Source organism: Engystomops pustulosus, chromosome 5 (genome assembly GCF_040894005.1).
Source record: "Engystomops pustulosus chromosome 5, aEngPut4.maternal, whole genome shotgun sequence".
In the NCBI taxonomy this organism is placed as follows: domain Eukaryota; kingdom Metazoa; phylum Chordata; class Amphibia; order Anura; family Leptodactylidae; genus Engystomops; species Engystomops pustulosus.
The window spans coordinates 105,983,997-106,004,984 of record NC_092415.1 but is presented as its reverse complement, the minus strand read 5'-3'; the positions used below and the strand labels follow the sequence as shown (position 1 = coordinate 106,004,984).

General features: G+C 36.7%; 1 protein-coding gene across 3 annotated transcripts in view; it reads right to left on the bottom strand.

Moving 5' to 3' along the window:
• The window catches only part of GABBR2 (gamma-aminobutyric acid type B receptor subunit 2), a 553,394-nt gene extending 532,892 nt beyond the window's left edge, over positions 1–20,502 (bottom strand). Inside the window, exons 1-2 of one of the 3 annotated variants that reach the window (XM_072152801.1) lie at positions 20,401–20,502; positions 19,847–20,157 (exon numbers count right to left, since the gene is read on the bottom strand). In XM_072152801.1, coding sequence (XP_072008902.1) covers positions 19,847–20,157; positions 20,401–20,473 — 384 coding nt within the window. In that variant the 5' untranslated portion in view covers positions 20,474–20,502. Of the gene's footprint in view, positions 1–2,339; positions 2,685–19,846; positions 20,292–20,400 lie in introns of those variants that run through there. The other 2 variants (XM_072152802.1, XM_072152803.1) reach the window with 2 other exon arrangements.
• Between the last annotated feature and the right edge of the window lie 486 nt (positions 20,503–20,988).

The following is a 20,988-nucleotide window of genomic DNA, read 5'->3' as shown; positions in this document are numbered from 1 at the left end:
CAAAAATAAATAAATAGGGTTTAAGAATACACTCACTGTATGAGAAGGTTTTTGTACTGGGAACAATGAGTAGCTGGAATAGAAGTAAACTGAATTATTATACAAAATTCCTCACTAAAATCCTAGAATGTACAATTTTAGGTGTTTCATTGAGTAGTTTGCTCTAGTATTTTCAGAGAGACAGCAGTTCTAATAATATAGAAGGTAATATAGGAGTTTTGGAAAGCTATAATTAGTTCTTGACAAGTACGGCATGACCCACAATCTACATGTCTATGGCTTTGTAATTCAGTTCCTTTAAGTGGAAAACATGCTAAATCCACTCAATGAAATAGCTCTGTAACCATCCTGACTTCCTCATTGCACGACCTTTTAATTAGTCCAACTCTGGTAAGCAAATCTTAAATTTACGCTGGCTACCAAATAGGAAGGCCAAAAATAGTTACAATTTGGAATCCAATCATAACAAAATGATTTGTTTCTCAAGCCAGACATATTTTAGTTTTTGATAAATTACAAAGTTCTACATTATCAGTAAACAATCCACAGTTTACTATCTGGAAGCATCAGCATTTGATTTAATTGTACTGTTTCTGTGCCGACTTTTAATAAGTGTCCAATTACAATGTCAAAGTTTAAAGTTTTATGGTGCAAAGTTAGACTGGACAGTCCTAAACTAAATTCACATGGCGTTTTTGTGAAACACTCATAGTATATGCCAGGAAAGCTTCCAAGGCATCCATAGACACATACTGGAAGATGGAGGCATCCTTTTTGCCTCCATCTGACCAGCATATGTTGTATACTGTGGAAAGCTACACCTTTTCATCCTGCTCCCTCCTGCTGAGAAACGTATTTGCTCCACAGAAGCCATTGGAGATCCCCAGAGATGTCACTGTATATTTACGTCATTGGGGGAAACACCCTGAACTGTGCTGGATGTTCACTCCTCTTCCCACTTTCAGCAGGGAGGAGAAACAGGATGTTGTAGACCATAGTATGCACCTATAGGGTAAGGGTACATTGGGAATCCACCCGACATATCTTTACAATGGACAAAAATAACAATGTGAACCTAGGTTTACATTGCAACAGATTTATCAAAGAGTCTGATTCTATATTGTAAATCTGGAGTAGTTTAAGACTATTTATGTACCATTTCAATGGCATACAGAGAAGATTTCAAATAAGGCCTTTTGCATGTGCTGCTTGAAATTGCCAAACTCCTAATTCACCTGTAAAGAGATTTTGCTTTTCCCATGTCATTTTGCCAAAATAAGTGCCTGTCACTTCCCTGTGCACCAGCCAATACAATGAAGATGTGATTATCCTGAAAGAGGAGATCCTCTCCCTCTCCAGGGGCCTCATTGAACATATTGGGGCACATTTACTTACCCGCTCCTTGGTGTTCACAGAAAGTGCATTGACCGTATTTAGGCAGCGCAGCTGCGCCAAAATCCGATCGCGTGCGACACAATCCCCTGTTAAATACCTGTCACAGTCACGCAAAACCCGAAAATGTCGGAAAGTGCATCTGCGGACCCTTAAAATAAGTAAAGTAATTAAGCCCCGTTGTCAACATTCCTTATTTTAGCCTTAACAGAAGCCGGCATTTACACAGTGTTTTCTTGTCTATCCAGATTTTCTACAACATATCTACAATTAAATGTGTCTTTATTAAAGATAACATATGAGGTCATCTATTGAAGTGTCCCAATCCGTGAGTTCAAGAATAGTTAAAGTGAGTGATAAGAAAGTTAACAGTTTATCATTATTTAAGTATAGAAATGTAGTTGTATTAAACAGTAATATATACCAAAATGCATGATTGCATTATGATTCTATAATGCTGTAGCAATTATAGAATGCTATAGAATCCTACAGCATTTTCATGATTGTTGATTTTTAACTACATAAAAGGGAACTATGCAATGTAAAATGCAAAATAAAAAATTAAACATAAGAAAAATATGCTTAGAAAAAAATCCATTATGCTCTTTAGTACCCTTAACTCAATAATTATTCAGACAATATGGATGTACAAACTCACAAATAGTTTCAATTTTATCTGCTTGGAAATACACATTTCTAGATTTACTGCAGACATAGTTCAGTCAAGCCCTGAAGCTCTGTATTGGTCATTTTGTTAATTCCTAGGAAGAACATAGCATGTGTATTGTAAAATACATTACTTATACCCTTTAGCAAACCTACAAGACTGAAGAAAATGTTTACTTAAGCAGAAATAGTAACAACAATTTAGAATCCAATGTTACTGAAACATTTGATTCCTACAAGTATATACCGTTATGATAATTTGTCTATATTATTAGTTTTACCTGTGTATCTGTAAATGTTAATTGCAGTTGATAATCCTTTAGGATTGAAGGGTGGCTGACTAAGTGTTCCAAGGCTAGATGAATAGCAGGCAGGACACCTGCTGTAAGATTTGTTGGGCCCATAAAGCGACTAATAGGCAGGAGCCCCAGAACTGATACTCCTGCAGGTTTTGCTTCAATAGAAAACAATATTGTGAAAAGCAAATATATTCCAAAGATTCTCTTCTTCCACATCCAAGTCACCATGTTTTATATGCGGTCTGTTGATCAACTTCCCTGGAATGTTCATTACTAGAGCCTTGGAGCTATCTGTCAACATTGTCTTCTGTGTGTGTGTGTCTGAGAAAGGGATGACTGTCATTAAGGGATAAAGAGCTCACCGGAGCTGGCCACTCTACAGTGGATAGTAAACCTGTTCAACAAATCCGTGGCTATACTTAAACACAGTGACATAAGCACTGTCAATGAAAACCTTGCTGTTATATAACCTTCACTGAGTCTTCTAATGTTTGGTTTTATAGTATCATATACGATGGCTGATGTTTTCTCAATGAATTCTTTCTCTAATACAAAGCAGGAGATATAGGTGGTGTCATGTGTGTCTATGATATATTATTCTGTCATTTCAAATGCAATTACAAAAGATAAATACATATACACCCTGGGGAAATGAGTCACCTGTATACAGAACAGGTTCATGACATAGGAATTTGGAAAAAAAATCATCGATTCGTCCACAGACAAAGCACATCCATAAAATAAGGTTTAGTAAAAATCACTGACAGAATATGTATGTGAAATATGTGAAAAAAGCCAATGTATAATGCAGGGTCTGGGAACATACTATGGACAGTGAGCCCTAAATCTGCACCCACCACACTGGCCCTACCTGCTAACCACCCTAAACAGTGGCCTGTAACTGTCCATGCACCAAAGAGCAAACACAGACAAACGAACAAAACAAAGCACATACACAGAAAAGAATGGTCATTAGAACGGGCACTACAAAGAGAGCAAACAAAGTACCAATTTCCCAGAAGAAGAGAAACTAGGAGACAAGCAAAAAGGATCAGGAGTAGTAATCAGTGGACCTGCAACTGCAATGTTTGTATCCATGCCTGAACCTAAACCTTAGACAGAAGTCTGGATTTAGGTTCAACTTTTTTTGTCTGATACAATGAATATTTTTGATAAAAATTGTATATGTTTAACACTTTGGGGCAGATGTATCTTTTTTGCATTTGCCCATTTTATTGCAATTATTTTATGCATTTTCTGGAGTTTGTGGCGCACTGGTCTTCCTGCTCTGTGCCCAATGCATCTTTCACTTCAACCAATTCCAGATGCATGTATCACCGAGTTGAAAAAATGCAAATACACTCCAGTCCCCACTGGGATAGTACACTGTTTTGTAGAGGTTGCAGCAAAAATTGTGTTAATTTCAGAAATTGCGCACAAATTTGTGCAAAAAAAGAGTACAATGGGGAACATTTATCATACACATTTCAAAATTATGCAGGCACGGGATGGGAAAACCCAGTGCCCACCCACTTTGCTAGACCCCTCTACGCCCCTCCCCCCCCATGTGGGCTTAGTTGCTGTTATAATTGCAAATTCTTGCATTGTACAAGATTTTGTGATTATTTCATTGTTTCTATGCCAGAAAACTGGCATCGAAGCAGTGATAAATCTCCCCCATTTTATGTAAAGGAAATCAGCCCAAGGATAAACCAAAGTGCAGAACTGCTAAAATCAAAAAGCAGGCGCCAAATTGCACGACTTAAGATACATCTACAACAAAAAAGAAAAAGCATCACAATGCTAGCACTCAGGTGCAAAGCCCAGAAAGTGGACAAGATCCTTCCGGATACATAGCACAAAAATAAGAAGACAATAGCAGCATTCAAAGCTTCAGTTAAAACATTTGGTGGGGTTTATCAAGACTGGCATTGATCTGCATATTGGGGCAGAAAAAGTGCAAAACTGGCAAAGATGGTAAGATTTTCATGCCATTTACACTAGTTTTCTGGCAGAGAAGGGACAATAATTCTCCCCCATTGTGTACTGGCTTATTTACTAGTGACCATCACATGTTTCTGCTCCTGTGGGTCTGAATCTTGTCTCAAGCATGAGAAAGGCTCTAAAACCAGACGAGCTAAAACTTTGTGATGGTCACATTGTTTTTGACTGAAGCTTGGAGAACTGCCTATTTTTTTGCTATGTATTTATATATAGACCCACTGCTATAGGGATAGCATATCCAGCCCCTAGATATGCAGTCTGCATTCACCAAACATTTGTGAGAAATGGCTTGTTATAAAAACCCCATTCAAATTTAGAGTGGTACTGTAATAGGATGTAAAACCTGAACAAATGGATCAGCAGGTCCACCACATTTGGATGTAAAATATTTGATTCTTTATTCCGTTCTTCTTAAAAACACAGGATCCACAAGTCTTTTTGTCCTATGTTTGGTCATTGTTTGGTCATTTACTTTTAAGAACAACAGAATAAAAAAATCTAATGTTTTACATCCAAATGTGGTGGATTTTCTGATCCGTTTGTTCAAGTTTCACTTTGTTTGCACATGCTGCCAGCACACCAGTTTCAAGGTCGTGCTTCGTTACTGTAATAATAATAAGATACCTCTGCTGTAACAGTTGGGGGTGCACCAGCCAGTAGGTGAGTTGACTAATACCTGCAGCAAGATTGTAGGCATCTAAAAATAGTGTCTCTTAACACCCCATGTCATCATGAGTGTGAAATACTAAATGTAGAACACACTTACTAAAAAATGAATCTGTTATAATAACAATATATAATAATACATGAAAGTTCCAAATATGAGCGGCATCGAATCTGCTTCTTACCTTGTGATCGTGGACAGTGTATCCACAAGGAAAGAAATGGTCCCAGCAATTCAACGTAGCTTTTTATCTTCTTTTTATTTTAGGTACAATCTGTCACAAAGTATAGAATCCATTGAAAAAGGCTCAGGAAAGCCGGAATATTAAATGGATACTTTATGAGAAATTGACAATAAAAATAAGTTAAAAGCTACCTCGAAGTGTCGTGACCATTTATTTTAATGGGATATAATAATATATATTTCTATTGGATGGGGTGGAGGGAGGGCCATACTATAGCTCACCTCAGGCAGAAGAGAGTTTAGGTTCACCCCTGGCATCAGTTTGTGAATGTTCTACCCTCCTAAATAATTTGTAATAATTTAAATAATTAAAGTGAACTTGTCAGCAGAAATTCATCTAATAAACCACTACCAGTATGTTGTCAAGCAACTGAACACCTACTAGATAAGGTTTCTTTCATCGTCCTGTGTGGTGGCATCATCCAGAAACTCAACTTTGAAGTGAGTATAAATTGGTTGTAGATCAAGGAGGCGAAGATTTTAATACTGAATTCAAGCTCTTTCTTCCTCAGAACGCAGCCTACATTGTAATTGTTGGTCCTGCATCCAGAGGCATCACTTACCAGATTTCCAGGAGTCCTGCACATAATGTCAATAACAGGGAGGAGGCATTCTGAGTCAGGGAGAGCATGACTTCCATGTTATACTCTCCGCCTGTTTGACTTTATACAACCAATTTACTTCTACAACAAACTGGTAATATTGAAAACCAATGCCCTTCTCTATTTGATAACTGCATAACATCAGCCCAGCCAGAAGTTTTGCAAAATAGGTAGAAAAGCTGTATGCAAGTCTTGTACTATTATAGGACTTGCATCCATCATATATGGGGTACCTCTACATTGTATAAGTCAAAGGTTCAAACAGAGATATGAGGCCATCTCCCATTATAAGTAATAGAAATTGAGATATTAGAGTTTATGCCAATTGAATAATATACAGCAAACCACACTTACCACTCCAGACAGGTAGAGAGAGGTACCATATGATAACACAAATAGGGAAAGCCGGGCTGTTGGGAGGGGGGTACAACACATAAGGTAGAACATGTAGGGGAAGGGGGTCATTGTTAAAATTTTTCTTTCATTGTTTTAGTTCCACTAGGGCATTTTACATTGCAATGGATTGATTGCTTTTGTGATGCATTAGTATACTCAAAATAAAACTGCCTCGGGCACGTCCAAGTATGCATTAATTTATGGCAGCCCTAAGGGCCTCCCGAGAGGCTGGAGTCTGTATGGCAAGCATTGGCCACCCATAATCTCAATGCAAGGGAACCAATGGTCAAGAAGAAGAAGCTCCCTCCTTCTCCCAACCATTTAGATGCTGTTATCAGTGCTCTTAGAATAAATTCTTATTAAATGCATGCACTTATGTCTGATTAATCCATCAGTCAGTGGTTTGAAATTCATCATAATGTGGACTGCGTCTATCAGAAAGCTGTAGGTTTCTGAGTAATGTTTGTGTTTCTTTGTTGTTCTGCACTGCTTTATGTTCATAGAATTTTTGGTAGCAAATATTGGTTGTGGTTTAGTGGGAATCTTAAGCTTCATTTTACATGACATTAGATACCACCCGTGGACATTGCTAATGACTCTACTTAGGAATCCCTACACTCCTGCTGAGCAGACATACAGCTAAACATTTGCAGAAGCAAATGTGGTACTTTGTCACATTTGTAAAATTTTATCTTCTCATAAGGATCGCAGTTATACAGATATCTAATGTGTCTTCTTATCATTGACTTATAAAATTACTAGAAATAAAAATTGAAAAAAAGAGTCAAAATTAAGTGACCATTATTTATAAAATAGATGCAGAGGTTGATATAATACCCCAGAAATATGTCCTCACTGATATTCTGATTCTTTCGAAACACATAAAAGGATGAAATACTTGTACAGTCAGTGGAGGTAGAGTGAATACTGTGCCAAATATTTACAGCCTATGAGAAAAGCACATTCATATATCACTTTTTACTATAGATCTATTTCTACAACTGAAATTTCAAGTGATGTATGAACTAGAGTACTCTCCAATAGACCCTTTTCAAATATTCAAGTTACTAAAGAAAAATAAGCCTAAACATTTTGTAAATATCTGTCATGTATTTTATAAAGTCACATAGGCATGCATACAGTGGACGGCAAAACAACGAAAGAAAAATCCATAGTGAGACCAGCATAAAGGACTGATGAAAAAAAAACTCACATCACACCCAACAGCACCACCTACCATTCAATATTTTATTTTGGCTAAGCTTAATGTACATGTTAATCTATATTGAGGCAGTAGGTTTTGTGGCTGCCAGACACCTCTGGCGCCACTTTCCTCAAGGGAGAACAATGCAATTGGACAAGAAAAGTCTAACCTGTCCAATTTATGTTTCCTTTGGGAACAAACACTGTCTCTGACAGCCACACTAAGCCTATCAACAATATGTTGTCTATTAAAACGTTCTCTTTACCAAAGAAATTGAGTTATTGTTAATCTTTCAATCCTCCATCTGTGATTATAAGACATAGAAATGATACATCAATTTCCTTACCAACATTCTGATTGTAAATAATTTTGTAATATACAATAGTATTAAAGTTTAAAGGGGTTGTCCAGGAAATTAAAAAAAAAAATAATTTATGGCTGGGGGTGGGGGGGGGGGGGGGGCTATAAAACAATAAACTACTATATTTGGCACTCCCATTCTCTCTGCTGCTGCCTGAACTCCGGGTGTAGCAGGTGCGCTGAGTGGTTGGGATGCATCGCCTATAAACAGAAGCCGCAGTCACAGGCGCTGCTGCTAGAGAACTGGAGTACTGAAAGAGGTGAGTTTATTGTTTTGCAATCCCCCCAGTCATAGAGAACAATTTTCCAATATACTTTCTGTATCAATTCCTCACAGTTTTCTAGATCTCTGCTTGATGTCCTTCTATAGAAAGATTAATTGTTTATTTCCATTGGACAGAAATCTGACCATGGTCACACAGCTGCCCGAGCCATTACATCAAAGAGTAATCAGAGCTCTGTGTAATTCTGGAAATAAACAATAAGGCCCCTTCCACACTAGCGAGTGTGATGCGATGAACTCGCATCACACTCGCAACGCAAGCTGCCGGGAACGTACGGCCCGAACGCTGCACCGCGGGAGTGAACTCAGCATGTCAGTTCACTCCCGCGGTGCAGCGTTCGGGCCGTGCGTTCCCGGCAGCTTGCGTTGCGAGTGTGATGCGAGTTCATCGCATCACACTCGCTAGTGTGGAAGGGGCCTAATGCCTTCTATAGAAGGACAGCAAGCAGAGATCTAGAAAACTGTGAGGAATATGTGTATTACTTTTCATTTTCTTTAGGACACAGACCAATTTTTCAAATCTTCCCGTATCATGATATGCAGTTATAACTTTGGAAAGCTATATCTTACAGAGTTTATTTTCAGAATGTTTTTTCATGACATATTATACTTCACATTAATACTATATTTTAGTTGAAATTTTTTTGCACTTACCATATATACTCGAGTATAGACCTAGTTTTTCAGCACAAAAAATGTGCTGAAAACCCAAACTCGGCTTATACTCAAGTAAAAAAATATAGGTTTAACCAGGTTTTTGTGGTAAAATTAGGGGCCTCGGCTTATACTTAGGTTGGCTTATGTTCGAGTATATATACCATATGCCAAAGAATGGGTGGTGATTTTTTTTTTTAATTTAGCAATTTTCTGATATGTAAATGTTATGTTAACGTTCTAATGAAATAAATTAACATAAAAAATTATGTCAATATAAGGCAAAAACCAAAACCAACATGAAGAATATTTCTGTCTTAAATTGACATAATTTTTTATGTTATTTATTTCATTAGGTTGTTAGAGGGCTATTCATCTTTATAAGGGTTTTCAAAGTTCTATTTATTAGAAACTCACAAATCCTCCCAGTTTTAAAACTGCACCCCTCAAACTGTTCAAAACAGCCTCTGGTAAGTTTGTTAACAGCCATTTTACAGCTTAAGGCTCAGCCCCATTTTTTGGATTCTGACGTGCGTCGCTTTATATGGTTATAACTTTTGAACTCTGTTACTTATCAAAGCAATTGAGATTGTTTTTTCCCCACATGTTGTACTTCATTTTAGTGATAAATTTTGGCTGATAAGTTTTGCGTTTATTAACAAAAAAAAAAGAAAGAATGATGAATTTTTCGAAAAAGTTGCCATTTTTGAAATTCAAAATCACCGTGTTTTCAGGCAGATAGAATTACTACCTAAATAAGTTGCTAAATGACATTTTCCAAGTGTCTACTTTACATTTTAATCTTTTTTGAAATGTCCGGATAATTTATTTTGATGTTGCGTGGCTTACAAATCAAAATATATAAATTTATATATGTGTGATATGTTCTACAGAATAAAAGTTAATTTGGAGAGAAAAATCCCTTGATTTTGCATTGCCATCTAATATGGGGTGTTCCATTTCTATTATTTTGTTGTTTGAGCTGTTTTAGGGCTAATTTCTTTACGGGACTAGTTGTACTTTTTATTGGTATCATGAAAGGGTAAATGTGACTTTTTGATTACTTTTGATGATGTTTTTTGTTTGGTTGGATGCGCAAAAAACATAATTTTAATGGTTTTTTTGTTTTTTTAAGGCTTTCACTATACAGGTTTAGTAATTAAGTAATTATTTTTATTTTATTGTACAGGTTGTTATGAAAGTAGCAATATCCAATATGTGCTGTTTGTGTGGTGATTTTTACTTTTTGTTGTGTTTGGGATTTATACACTACATAGGGCATTTAGGGGACTTTTATTACGTATTAAATTTTATTTTTATTAAACTTTTTAAAAATTTTTATCAAAACTTTTTGTTCCTCTCTGGGACTTGAACGAATTATCATTTGACCACTTCAAATTAATACACTGATGCATGGCAGTGTATTATACCAATCAGCCTATGCAAATGCATAGTCTGACCCAGCAGGCACTTTTCTGAACCATTTTTTGTACAATGTTTTATTATATTTTTTTGAAGCACAAACTCAAAGAGGGAATAGTAAAGACTACTGGTCTGCTATTCTGCCATTAAAAGTAGCACCACAGGGTTTGTACTTTTGTGTAAAAATGTAGTATTTCAATCATCTTTTGATTCACGAGTTAACGTGAAACCTTTTTTAGGAAACTCCATTGAAGGTCATTTTTTCTGAAACAAATTTTCTTCCCATTGTAGTCTGTGGAAACTGTCACTCTACGATCATGCCATGCTCTTTCAACCAAAGACCGCCTTACAATTTTTTTTTATTTTTTTTTTACAGGGAAACCCTTTAAAACACCAATTGGATTTACATGCACTGTAAGTCCAATGATGAGCCAGGTTAGTTCTGCATAGTACAAGTTTTTCTTGACCCTTGCATCAGTTTACTGAAGCAAGCAGGACCAGGAGACTTGCAATGAACATCAGAAATGAAAAGCCAGCAGCAGGACACTGAGATAGTCAGCCTGTATTTAACACAGTGTGTATTAGCCTTATTTAAGTTTAACACATTTTAAGGATATTTTGATACTTTCAAAAAAGTTTTCAGGTCACAATTTACATTCAATAAAATGTACAGGCCACTAGGCTGAATAATAGGCTGGCAATTACACATTCTGCAGGGGCTTTATTTTCAACACAAACAGGATTATAACTGAAAATAACAAACAAACTATTTCATTACCTACACCATTGACACTAGATGATGTCACAGCATAAATATCTTTGCACAGATAATGCCAAAACAACTTTCAATAAACCCCAAATCAGTTGGATATGACCAGTAGAAACAAATCTGCAATTAGAAAATAAACCATGATATGTTTTATTTTCTTGTTTTAATAAGTTCACATTTAGTGACATGCTCTCTCTAAATGTTCCACATGCAGTCCAGGTAACAACTGGGGGGAAAGGTGGGGGACCGTATCACGCTGCAGTTTTTTAAAATAAGCATGGTCATCTTGAATCAGGAAATTGCTATCAATATGATGGCTTAGAAAGGAAACGGACCCCTTTGTGTTGGCTAAGTGAGCTGGAAAAGCTTGTGTATAGTATCATTACTTGTCTGGGTTGGTTTATGTGAAATATGTGATAGCCAAATTAAGCATTTTGTTTTTGTTGTTTTAGAGGGCTGTATATATTTGTAGACCCTACTGGACACTTTAATCTACATTCTTATGCCCATTTTTCTGTGAAAATTTGTGTTACAGTATTTTGATAATTTGTTTACATTTATGCCAGGTGTTCAAAATACATGCAATCATGCAGTCCAAAGATAAAAGATCTCATTCACCGTAACTAACTGTCATTGTAACTGTCACCAATAAATAACTGTCATTGATTATGTGGATTGGTTCTATTACTGCAAACCCCTGTATAGTAAAAGACCGAATGCTGGTTATTACAATTGTTGGCATAACATCACTTTACAATGGGAAGATGTAATGAGGAATTAGATGAAACACAAGCATTTTCTAATTTGTCTGACGATTGTGTCTATATTTACAGCAGCAACAGTCAACAAGCACTTATAAAGTACCAATCACTTTTCAGAATTAAACACAAAACTGATAAATTGTGTTAAAGACTAAAGACATGTTATTGATGTGAAAGATTACTAAAATATGTATTTGCGTGTGTTAGATATATATATATATATATATATATATATATATATATATATATGTGTGTGTGTTATTTTGTTATTTTTGAGCAATGGCTCAACGTTTCAGTTCCACTTCACCTCATTGTGCACTCCAAGCAGGACTCAATATATTTTTCTTTTCATTTTAAGCAAAAATGTGCAAAAGTTAGCCTACTTGGCTGGTGAACTTGTTTGAGAGAAACAAAACAAACAAATTTGAGATTTTTTTGCTACAAAAATTTCCAACTTTCCAAAAAAAAAATCATCCTTCACAACAACCACAGACATGTTAGAAAAGAAAATAGACAGACTGATAAATCTTTGCCATTGTTTTTATGCCCACCCTTTAAAATAGAACTGTGCAACAATACTTGGTCATTTGTTCTACATACAGCTACACCCATAAATAGCCCTAAAAGGCAAGTTTATAAACAGAAACACACCTAGCCTGGGTCTGATAACAGATATGTGCGACACCAAAGGAGGATTAATAGGCAAATGACCTATCTGGCCTGCTGCTGATTCCTTTGGTTGAAAAGAAAAGAAAACCAAGAGAGAAGTAAGTAGCCATGGTGCTAAACTTAATACTCATATCCTTAAACTAGTCATAAAAGATGTCATGTCTACTGGTTTAGGATTTCTTTTTCTCTTATCAATGATATGATGACATTCACTGTGTTGGAATCCTCTATGGTCTAGGGTCACGGATTAGAAAAACAAGGTGTTTTTGAATCTAGTCCTATTCAATGTATCTACATAAAAAATGATCTTCTAGAATAATATAAGAAAGATGCTGCAGGAAATGTTTAAGCAAGTATAAAATATGAGCTTTAAAAGGTCCTGTCAAAGCTCAAACAATAGGTTGTTTTTAGATATTGGGATGTGGTAAAAAATGTATTAGTGTTCATGGACATGATTGATAAATTTCTTGTTCTACATGTAGTACAATATATGCCCTTTGTCTGCCATTCCATGGATGATACCAAGACCATTGGCCCACTTGAGGCACAAGTATAATTTATTTTGCTATTTCTTGCTCCTTGCTTTTTTTTCATCTATATAGGGTTATTTTGTGCACTTGGGATAGTTGTGCAACCCCTTTAACTCCTCAAATGCGAGATGTGCCAAACACGATGATACTTATAAATAGCAGAAAATCAGGAAAACAAGCAGGCATACAATTCCAAACTAATGATACAGGTGCCCCATTGAGTCATAAAGGGGCAATTGGCTTTTGCTACTGTGCCTCAAGCTGTATGTTGTTTTTCTCAGCTAAATACAACATAGCTGTGAAAATTGCCCCTTTCACCAGTGTGAATACCTACTCTAACTGTACCCAAACATTTTTCCATTTTCTCTCATTGAAATGATTAAGAAACTAAGGTACACTGGTTCTTTATATAACTGCACTGTATCGTAAGTATTATAGAAAACTGAATGTGAAATAAAGGTTCTTCCATTTTTATATTTAGTCCTTGACTTTCATGTTACAAACATTGTACATTTCAGTATAACACATTTATGAAATCCTTTTAGAGTCCTGTAGATTTATGCTGAGCGCACTGCAGACTGTACTCAGACTGAAATTAATAGGGTTTAGTGTGCAAAATCTGATATGTTGAAATGCCATGAAATGCAGTAATGTAGGATAAGAGAATTTAAATGGTGTCAAATGACCAGTAAGTCAATCTGCAGTACAATCAGTGGTCATAAGAAGCTAACCGGCAAAATAAATACCTAGTGAGAGGCTAATGAAAATAGGAAGTGACTGATTTAGTATTGGAGTCTATATACGACATCCTATTATCAGTGTGAAAGAAAGATTTTATCCAAATATGTATAACTTAACTAAACCCTCTTTCAATTGTGATTTCTTTGGAGCATAAAAATGGCATAAAAACTGCTCTAATGATGTCAACACCGATTGGAAAGGCAGTTTAAGTAGTAGTAATGTTTTTGTTTAAATGGGTTTTAAAATGCCTCCTAAAAAGAAATATGTGGCATTGAAAAAAACTCAAAAGATCAAAAGTAAACCCCAAAAATCAGAAATGGATTTAATGTAGGGCAATCTATATTCATTTGTAAATTACTAGGATTATTTGACACCAAGCATTGGGGCAGATTTATCAAGTGTCTGAAACCATTCACAGCTCCCCTTTAAAATATTCATGAGCACTGGCGAAATAAAAGCTGAGCTGTGATTGGCATGGGCAACTAGAAATATTCTGACTTTCAAACACTTGATAAATCTGCCCCAATATTATCTTAAAAGAATTAAGCATCACCCAAATGCAGTCTGTAAGGCTTTATTTGCACAACCGTGCCAATTTTCAAATATGAAAAGGATTTTTTTATGTCACAGTTGCATCCGTGCCACCTCTGTTTTTCACTGATTTTCACAAACTAAAGTCTAGACTATTACATGCTGTATTTATTTATGGAATGGAAACACGGTATGTCTAGTCAGCACTGAATATTGTTACTGCAGTAATAAATAGATATATAATTTCTGGTTACTAGTTTCAATATACAGTAGGGCACATTTACGAAGGGCCGTGCACCAGTTTTCTGTCGGACTTTGCACATTCTTTTAGGTGCAAACTGATTGCAATTGTACTCAAGTAGTGTCCGCGACGCATTTTTACACTGAAGGGTGCGTTCCTGTGCTATCGGAGCTGGCGCCAGATTTAACATGCAAAGTCCGACGGAAATGTGTCGCACACCTTTTGTTAAAGGTGCACCTAAAAAAACTGCTGCACTACACAGGCAAACTGCACATAGTGTTTTTAGTAAATGTGCCCAATATCTTTTGAGGAATCTTTTCAGTACTCAGTTATTTCCTGCTGTCAATGGGTTGTGGCTCTTTAACACAAGTGTATACCCCTGCAGTTCAATATATTGCCACATATGTTGAATAGCTTGACAACTTAATACATGGTTACTGACTCTAATGATTCTGAAAATGTTACATTTTTAATGACATTCAAACCTACTACCACTCTTGACAAATTAAGGTGCTATTACACAGCAGTTTTTTTTAACTTACTTGAAGATGTGGTGTTTGTTTTTTACGCTAGTGACAATGACTAACATTTATCAAAATACAGAATATGTGTCATTTCTATAATCATGTGTGTTAATACAAGTGAATCATGCCCTGTACGGTTAGGGCTAGATGAAGCAGAAAATGGAGCCATAGCCCTGTCTAGCAACAAGTGCTGTCACTGCATGCCCCGCTATAGCCTAATAGCAGTCTTCCGTTGGGATCTCTCAATGGTATTTTTCCCTTATGTTATCCAGAGTAAAACAGAAAGATAATTAAAATTTCCTAAAATGTCAATAACTATACAATTTAAATATGTTAGATTTTACATCTGACTCAAAATCTCAAATTTGTAGCTTCATTTTAATTAGTTTAGTATCAGCATCGTGATTCTAGTTTATCCCACACTGTTCTCATCATCCTCAATCAACAAATAACTCAAAAAGCTCAGAGTTTATCCCTGATCGGTGACATAAGACACTGAAAGTACAGTAGAAGGTCCAACACTGAGGAAGTGAGAGATGTTGTGGTACTGTAGATATTATCAGAGATGTTATCAGAGGGTCAACATCTGCCAAAGAGTTTGTATGTTCTCTCCGTGTTTGCATGGGTTTCCTCTGGATCCTCCGGTTTCCTCCCATACTCCAAAACATACTAGTAGGTTGATTAGATTGTGAGCCCCTTTGGGGACAGGGACTGATTTGGCAAGCTCTGTGTAGCTCTGCATAATCTGTTTGCGCTATATATTATATATTATTATTCTTCTTGTTATAGAGTTTTTTGGGGGCACATATGGTAATTTTGTAAAGAGTCACCAAAATAAAAAAAAAAAAAGTAAAATGAATCATTTATACCTTCTGCTTCCATTCTGATGCTTAATGTGCTCCCAATATACACACAGGTATGCCCAGTTCCTTACTCCTGTAATTGAGGCACTACAAAGAGGAATGAAATCTGTCCAGTTGTATCGGTTGCTGCTGGCCTAACAGGGACCAAACATCAGAATGGGAGCAGCATCTTTTTCATTTTGTTAGGTCATTCTGTTGCTATTCACTAAACAGCATCTTTAAGATAGCTAATAAAATCTGCTACTTTCCTTTACCTGTCTCACTTTAAAAGGTGGCCTTTCCAGTGCTTTGAGTCACCATACACTTTTTTAATTTACATTTGCATGGATTCACAAAAACACACAGTATCATTTTTTACAAGAAATATATACATTTCCGTTGCAAACCTCATTGTGCTATAATGTTCCCTTCATATGCTCAGATTAAGGCAAGTGTTAATAATTAATAACGTTACAATATCCCAGCATTTATTATTAGCCAAATATTGAACAAAAGTAAAATACTAATGGAAGGTTATTGATCAAGCAGCTGAATATAATATAACATAACAAAGGTCATATGAAAAACATGCATTTCTTCATTCAAGTGAATATGCTTGAAAGCTTGAAGTGCATAACATGCTAAAATATATGAGGGTAAATGTATTCATACCAGCGATTTATGAGCCTTGTTATTGTTAAATGTTACATTTCTTATGTGAAAACAATAATACTCAACAGCAAGCCTGCCAACATCGAAATAAATGTTTTTTCTTTCCCATAATACTGTACTGTCACCATCTGCTCCAATGGTACTACCATAAAGAAATAGGAATAACTGCCTGAGCTGAAGCTGTATATAGTACCTAGAGTTACATTACAGATTAAATGGGTAGTACTTAAAATACAAATTAAATCACACTCACACACAAGAGAAGATAATAAGCAGAACACATAGAACACCATAGGATTTGATATAGGATCAGTCAATTTAAGGCTAAAACGCCACCAATAACAAGTGAATAATAGTGAATAGTATAATATCCTTGGACAGTTTCAATATAGGTCTAATATAGTTTTCATTTATATGTACACACAAAAAAATCAATGAGAAATATTTGAAAACTCAATATTGATTTCAATAAGAAGCTGCCATTGAGTTTGTAGTGAGATTGGTTTGTGAAATAAGCTGCTACACTGTTTACTTTTTGAATATTAAGAACATCCCAGTGCTTAAATCCTTCAGTAAGAAAGCAAACCATGGCAACCATGTGTTTAAAGCGAACATATTAACCGGAATGTAATTTGTAGCTCGTAGTTCCAATAGCCTATACAAATTCCTTGCCCAAATTCTGAATTATTTCAGGACTTCACATAAGTTTAATTCGCATAACCTGGCTTCTTGCCAGCAGCGTGTGGTGAATCCCCGGTGAGAGGGCACCCGTAGCCTGCTTGTGCCTGTATATCTCCATGGATTCTTACTCTTCTCCACACCAACCCCTCCTTCCCTACTGGTACAATGTACATGAAAAGAGGGCAGGGGTGAGAGAGCTGCATGAGTTTGGAGGAGAGAAGACTTACACAGGCACACATAGGCTGTCCTCCCATCCCGGGGCAGAAACTGTATCTTACATAGTATGGCTGACTAAAGACATAGTGTAACGAGTTTAACCAATAGGTGGGAAATGGCATGGAAATAAAAATCCTGCACTATATGCATATTGAGGCCAGAAGGTATTCCAGCTGTCTTGGAATAGGCAAGGAGATTTTGTTTTTATATTTTCTTGTGTTGCCTTACTTATGTGGGAAAATCTTCAATTTATCCAATTTTCAACAGATGCACTTAGTGGTATCTTGTCAGTCACATTGCTATACTATAAGTAAAGTGTGTCCTTATGTGTGACCATAAGAATTGCTGTGCTTTTAATAGTGTAGAATGCTGCAGTGCATCACTTACTATACTATGTTTGTTGATTGCTGATCTTGGCCTTTTTTCTAGACAAAATGATACTGGGTGCCAGCAATCCATCTATCTATCTATCTATCATATTTATCTGTCCACCTGTCTAAGTATCTGCCTAGTCAGGTGGTGTATTAATATAGATGTAATGGTAGCAATAATGTCCAGAACCTGGTAAGAGAGAGGCCCAGAATCCTATTAATCTGTTTCTGTATATCTATCTGCCAAAATCATTTGTATACTTAAATAATGAAAGCAGCCCCTTACTGTGTGTTCAGAGACTGGGTGCAGGCCTTAGGCTAGCTACCTGCATAAGTGTGGGCAAATCATTTATGGGAGAATTAATGCAAAAAAGAATTTATAAATACAACATTAGTTGGGAAAAATGTTTTACCCAAATTTAGCTCTTGTGGAATATATTTAGATTGTAATCAATTTTTAGATAGAAATGTAAAAATAATTAAGCACTTATTACTTAAGCAATAAAACTACAATGAAGAAGCAACTATCAAAGCTTCACAATTCTGCTTCCCAAAAAAGAGCTGTGAACCCAATATGCAGCGTCAAATATCATGCTTCTTAGACTCGTAAATCATTCCAGCTGACTGTTCTGCATGTGCCCTTGATATGTTCAAAATATCCAAAGAGTAAAGCTTAGCACTGAAAAGCAGCCGGATAAGTACACAAAAACACAGTGACATTCTCATCATTATGGACTTGACTAAACTTCCACATGTTCATGGAATGATTTTTTAAAGAAAAATGGTGGATTCCATCATCTTTGTGAATCGGTATCTATGCCAGATCTCAGCAGGGGAAAGGATCCTCTGCATTTGAACTACAAAATCAAGTCTGTTTTCTCACTAGTGGATTATCCTGATTTTACATTTTACATATATGTATAAATTTCAATAGAATATTTAATATATTTTTTCCTTCTCTCAAGTAACTTTGGTGTAGGCGTATTCCAGCAGAAACAGTCTGAAGAGTTTGCCTTGGAAAGGGCATCAAGCTCCTTAAAAAGAAATGACTGCCATCTTCAGGCACTTGCTCAATCAACAGGGTCATCCCAAAATGCTCAATAGAATCATGTCATGAATCTACTAAAGGTAAGGAAAGCCAATGCTCTCCTTCAGACTAACGCAAAGTTATTGAATTATGTTTAGATTAGACCATAGACCAAGAAGGATGGTAAGAAAATGAATAAAATGATGACGTTACATACCAATCCTGGATCAACATGTCCATTTAAAATCTCTAGATCACAGCTACACTATGTATCTTACTGCAATTCAGAAAAATGAACAATCATAAAACCTGTATGAATTAATATACAACAAGCCTACTTTCTTCCTTTTAATGCTTTTACAGATGTGACGTGATAAAATATGAAGGCTGAGGTTCACATTGACTTCTACAGCCTGGAAGGATATGTCCATTTTCAGAAGGTGGAAGGATGAGATGATCAGGATGTATTCGCATGGCTCGGCTTCAGCAATACTGATTAGTATTCAACAGCTATATACACCTATAAGGAATCTTATTGAGACTGCAATGGTCAACCCTTTCATCTCCACCCTAACAATATCCATACAGAACATATCATCTCATCTCTCATGTAATTTCTAAAAACCGCTTGCCTAAAGAGACATTTTATTGCATCTGTTGCTCAGTCAACTGAACCTAATCCATATCAAAGAATGGAGGCATATGGATTGACAATGAATTAATCTCATAGGGTGATTAAAACCTGGAGTCGTGAGAGGTACAGGTACTGGGGGGAGGGGGTTTCATCCAGAATCATGCAGGGAAGGTAAGCATGCACCTCTGCACCATTATGTGCTGCCATCATATACTGCATGTCTGCCTTCTCTTCATCATCACTGACTCCCACTCATGGAATGGTGCCTTGTTGCTATGTTATGGTGAAATCAGCATTGCACAATCAATAGCAGCTACCCAAAGCCATACCTTATCCTAGCTGTGTCAAGGTAAATACCTCTGCAGCCCCTGGCAAAACAATAATGCCTGATAGAACCTAGGTGGGAACATGGCCACCCCAAGCATACCCAGTAGGTGATCATCCTTACCGCTGTGTCATAAAGCTTGAGGTCCAGGACATAGGGATGCAGTAAGGATTCATTGCGGATCTGATCAATAGCTAGTAGCACAGCTGGTAGGATTCCTCTGCCGATATTTCCCTTTGCCACCGTCTCGCTAAGGGGCATCAAACCCATGATATACAAGGAAGTGCCATTGGCAGGCTGCTCGATGGTTGTCCCACTTGATCCACGCACCAGCCCAGGTCCCAATCCCAATCCCAGCACCAGCAGTAGGCATTGCGGAGGCAGCACTGGCATCTGAAGGGCAGCTGTGTTCAAGTAAGACTTTAGTCGCACTCCTATACGTAATATAGAATAATGTCAGGCACTCCGTTTTCTGCTTGTCACTGAAGATATTTTTATTTTGTTTCTTTAACTGCGGCAATACAAAACGTGTAACGTTTTGAATGAAACACTTAGTCTTTGTCAAACACTGTGGTATAAAGAAAAACAGGATACATATAAGTAAGGTACAGTAGTTTACAGATGTAATATTTACAATATGTATCCAATAAATATCAAGAACAATTGTAAAAACTTACCATAAGCCGCTGGTGTGGAGAGAAGGTAGTATGGCTGTGTCAGGTAGCAGTGCAGCGCTGAGGACAAGCACATCTGTGCTGGAGGAAGGCGCTGGCCTGACTGACTAGCAGAGAGATGAAGAAGGAAGGACCACGCCTCCAGGGAGGGCGAGTGTGCACTTGGTCCAATGCGAGGAGCAGAGTAAAAGTGTATGCAGAGAGGGTGGAGGAGAGCAGAGATGCTCCGTGCTGGAATGAGGTTAACTCTTGCATGAATTGTTGGTGTTTAGGCTACTGTTGTAAGCTGGTGGTCTGTATACTATTATAAGGAGGAATGATATTGTAATAAGATCAATGTGCTGAATTAAGTGTAACAAGGGTGATGTGAATATCTATTGAAGCGAAGTGTAATAACTGTGTCATGGGATAGTTAGCAAATAAAGAGATAAAGGCTGCAGTGAAAGGATACCCAAAAGGAGAAAGATACCAGCAGCTATGTATATGGTGGACATCAGCAATTCTGCTTTATAAAAAAAATACAAGTTATTACAAGCATAAGGAAATGGCATAATAAAAATGCACGCATATCAGACAGTATTCTGCAATGTA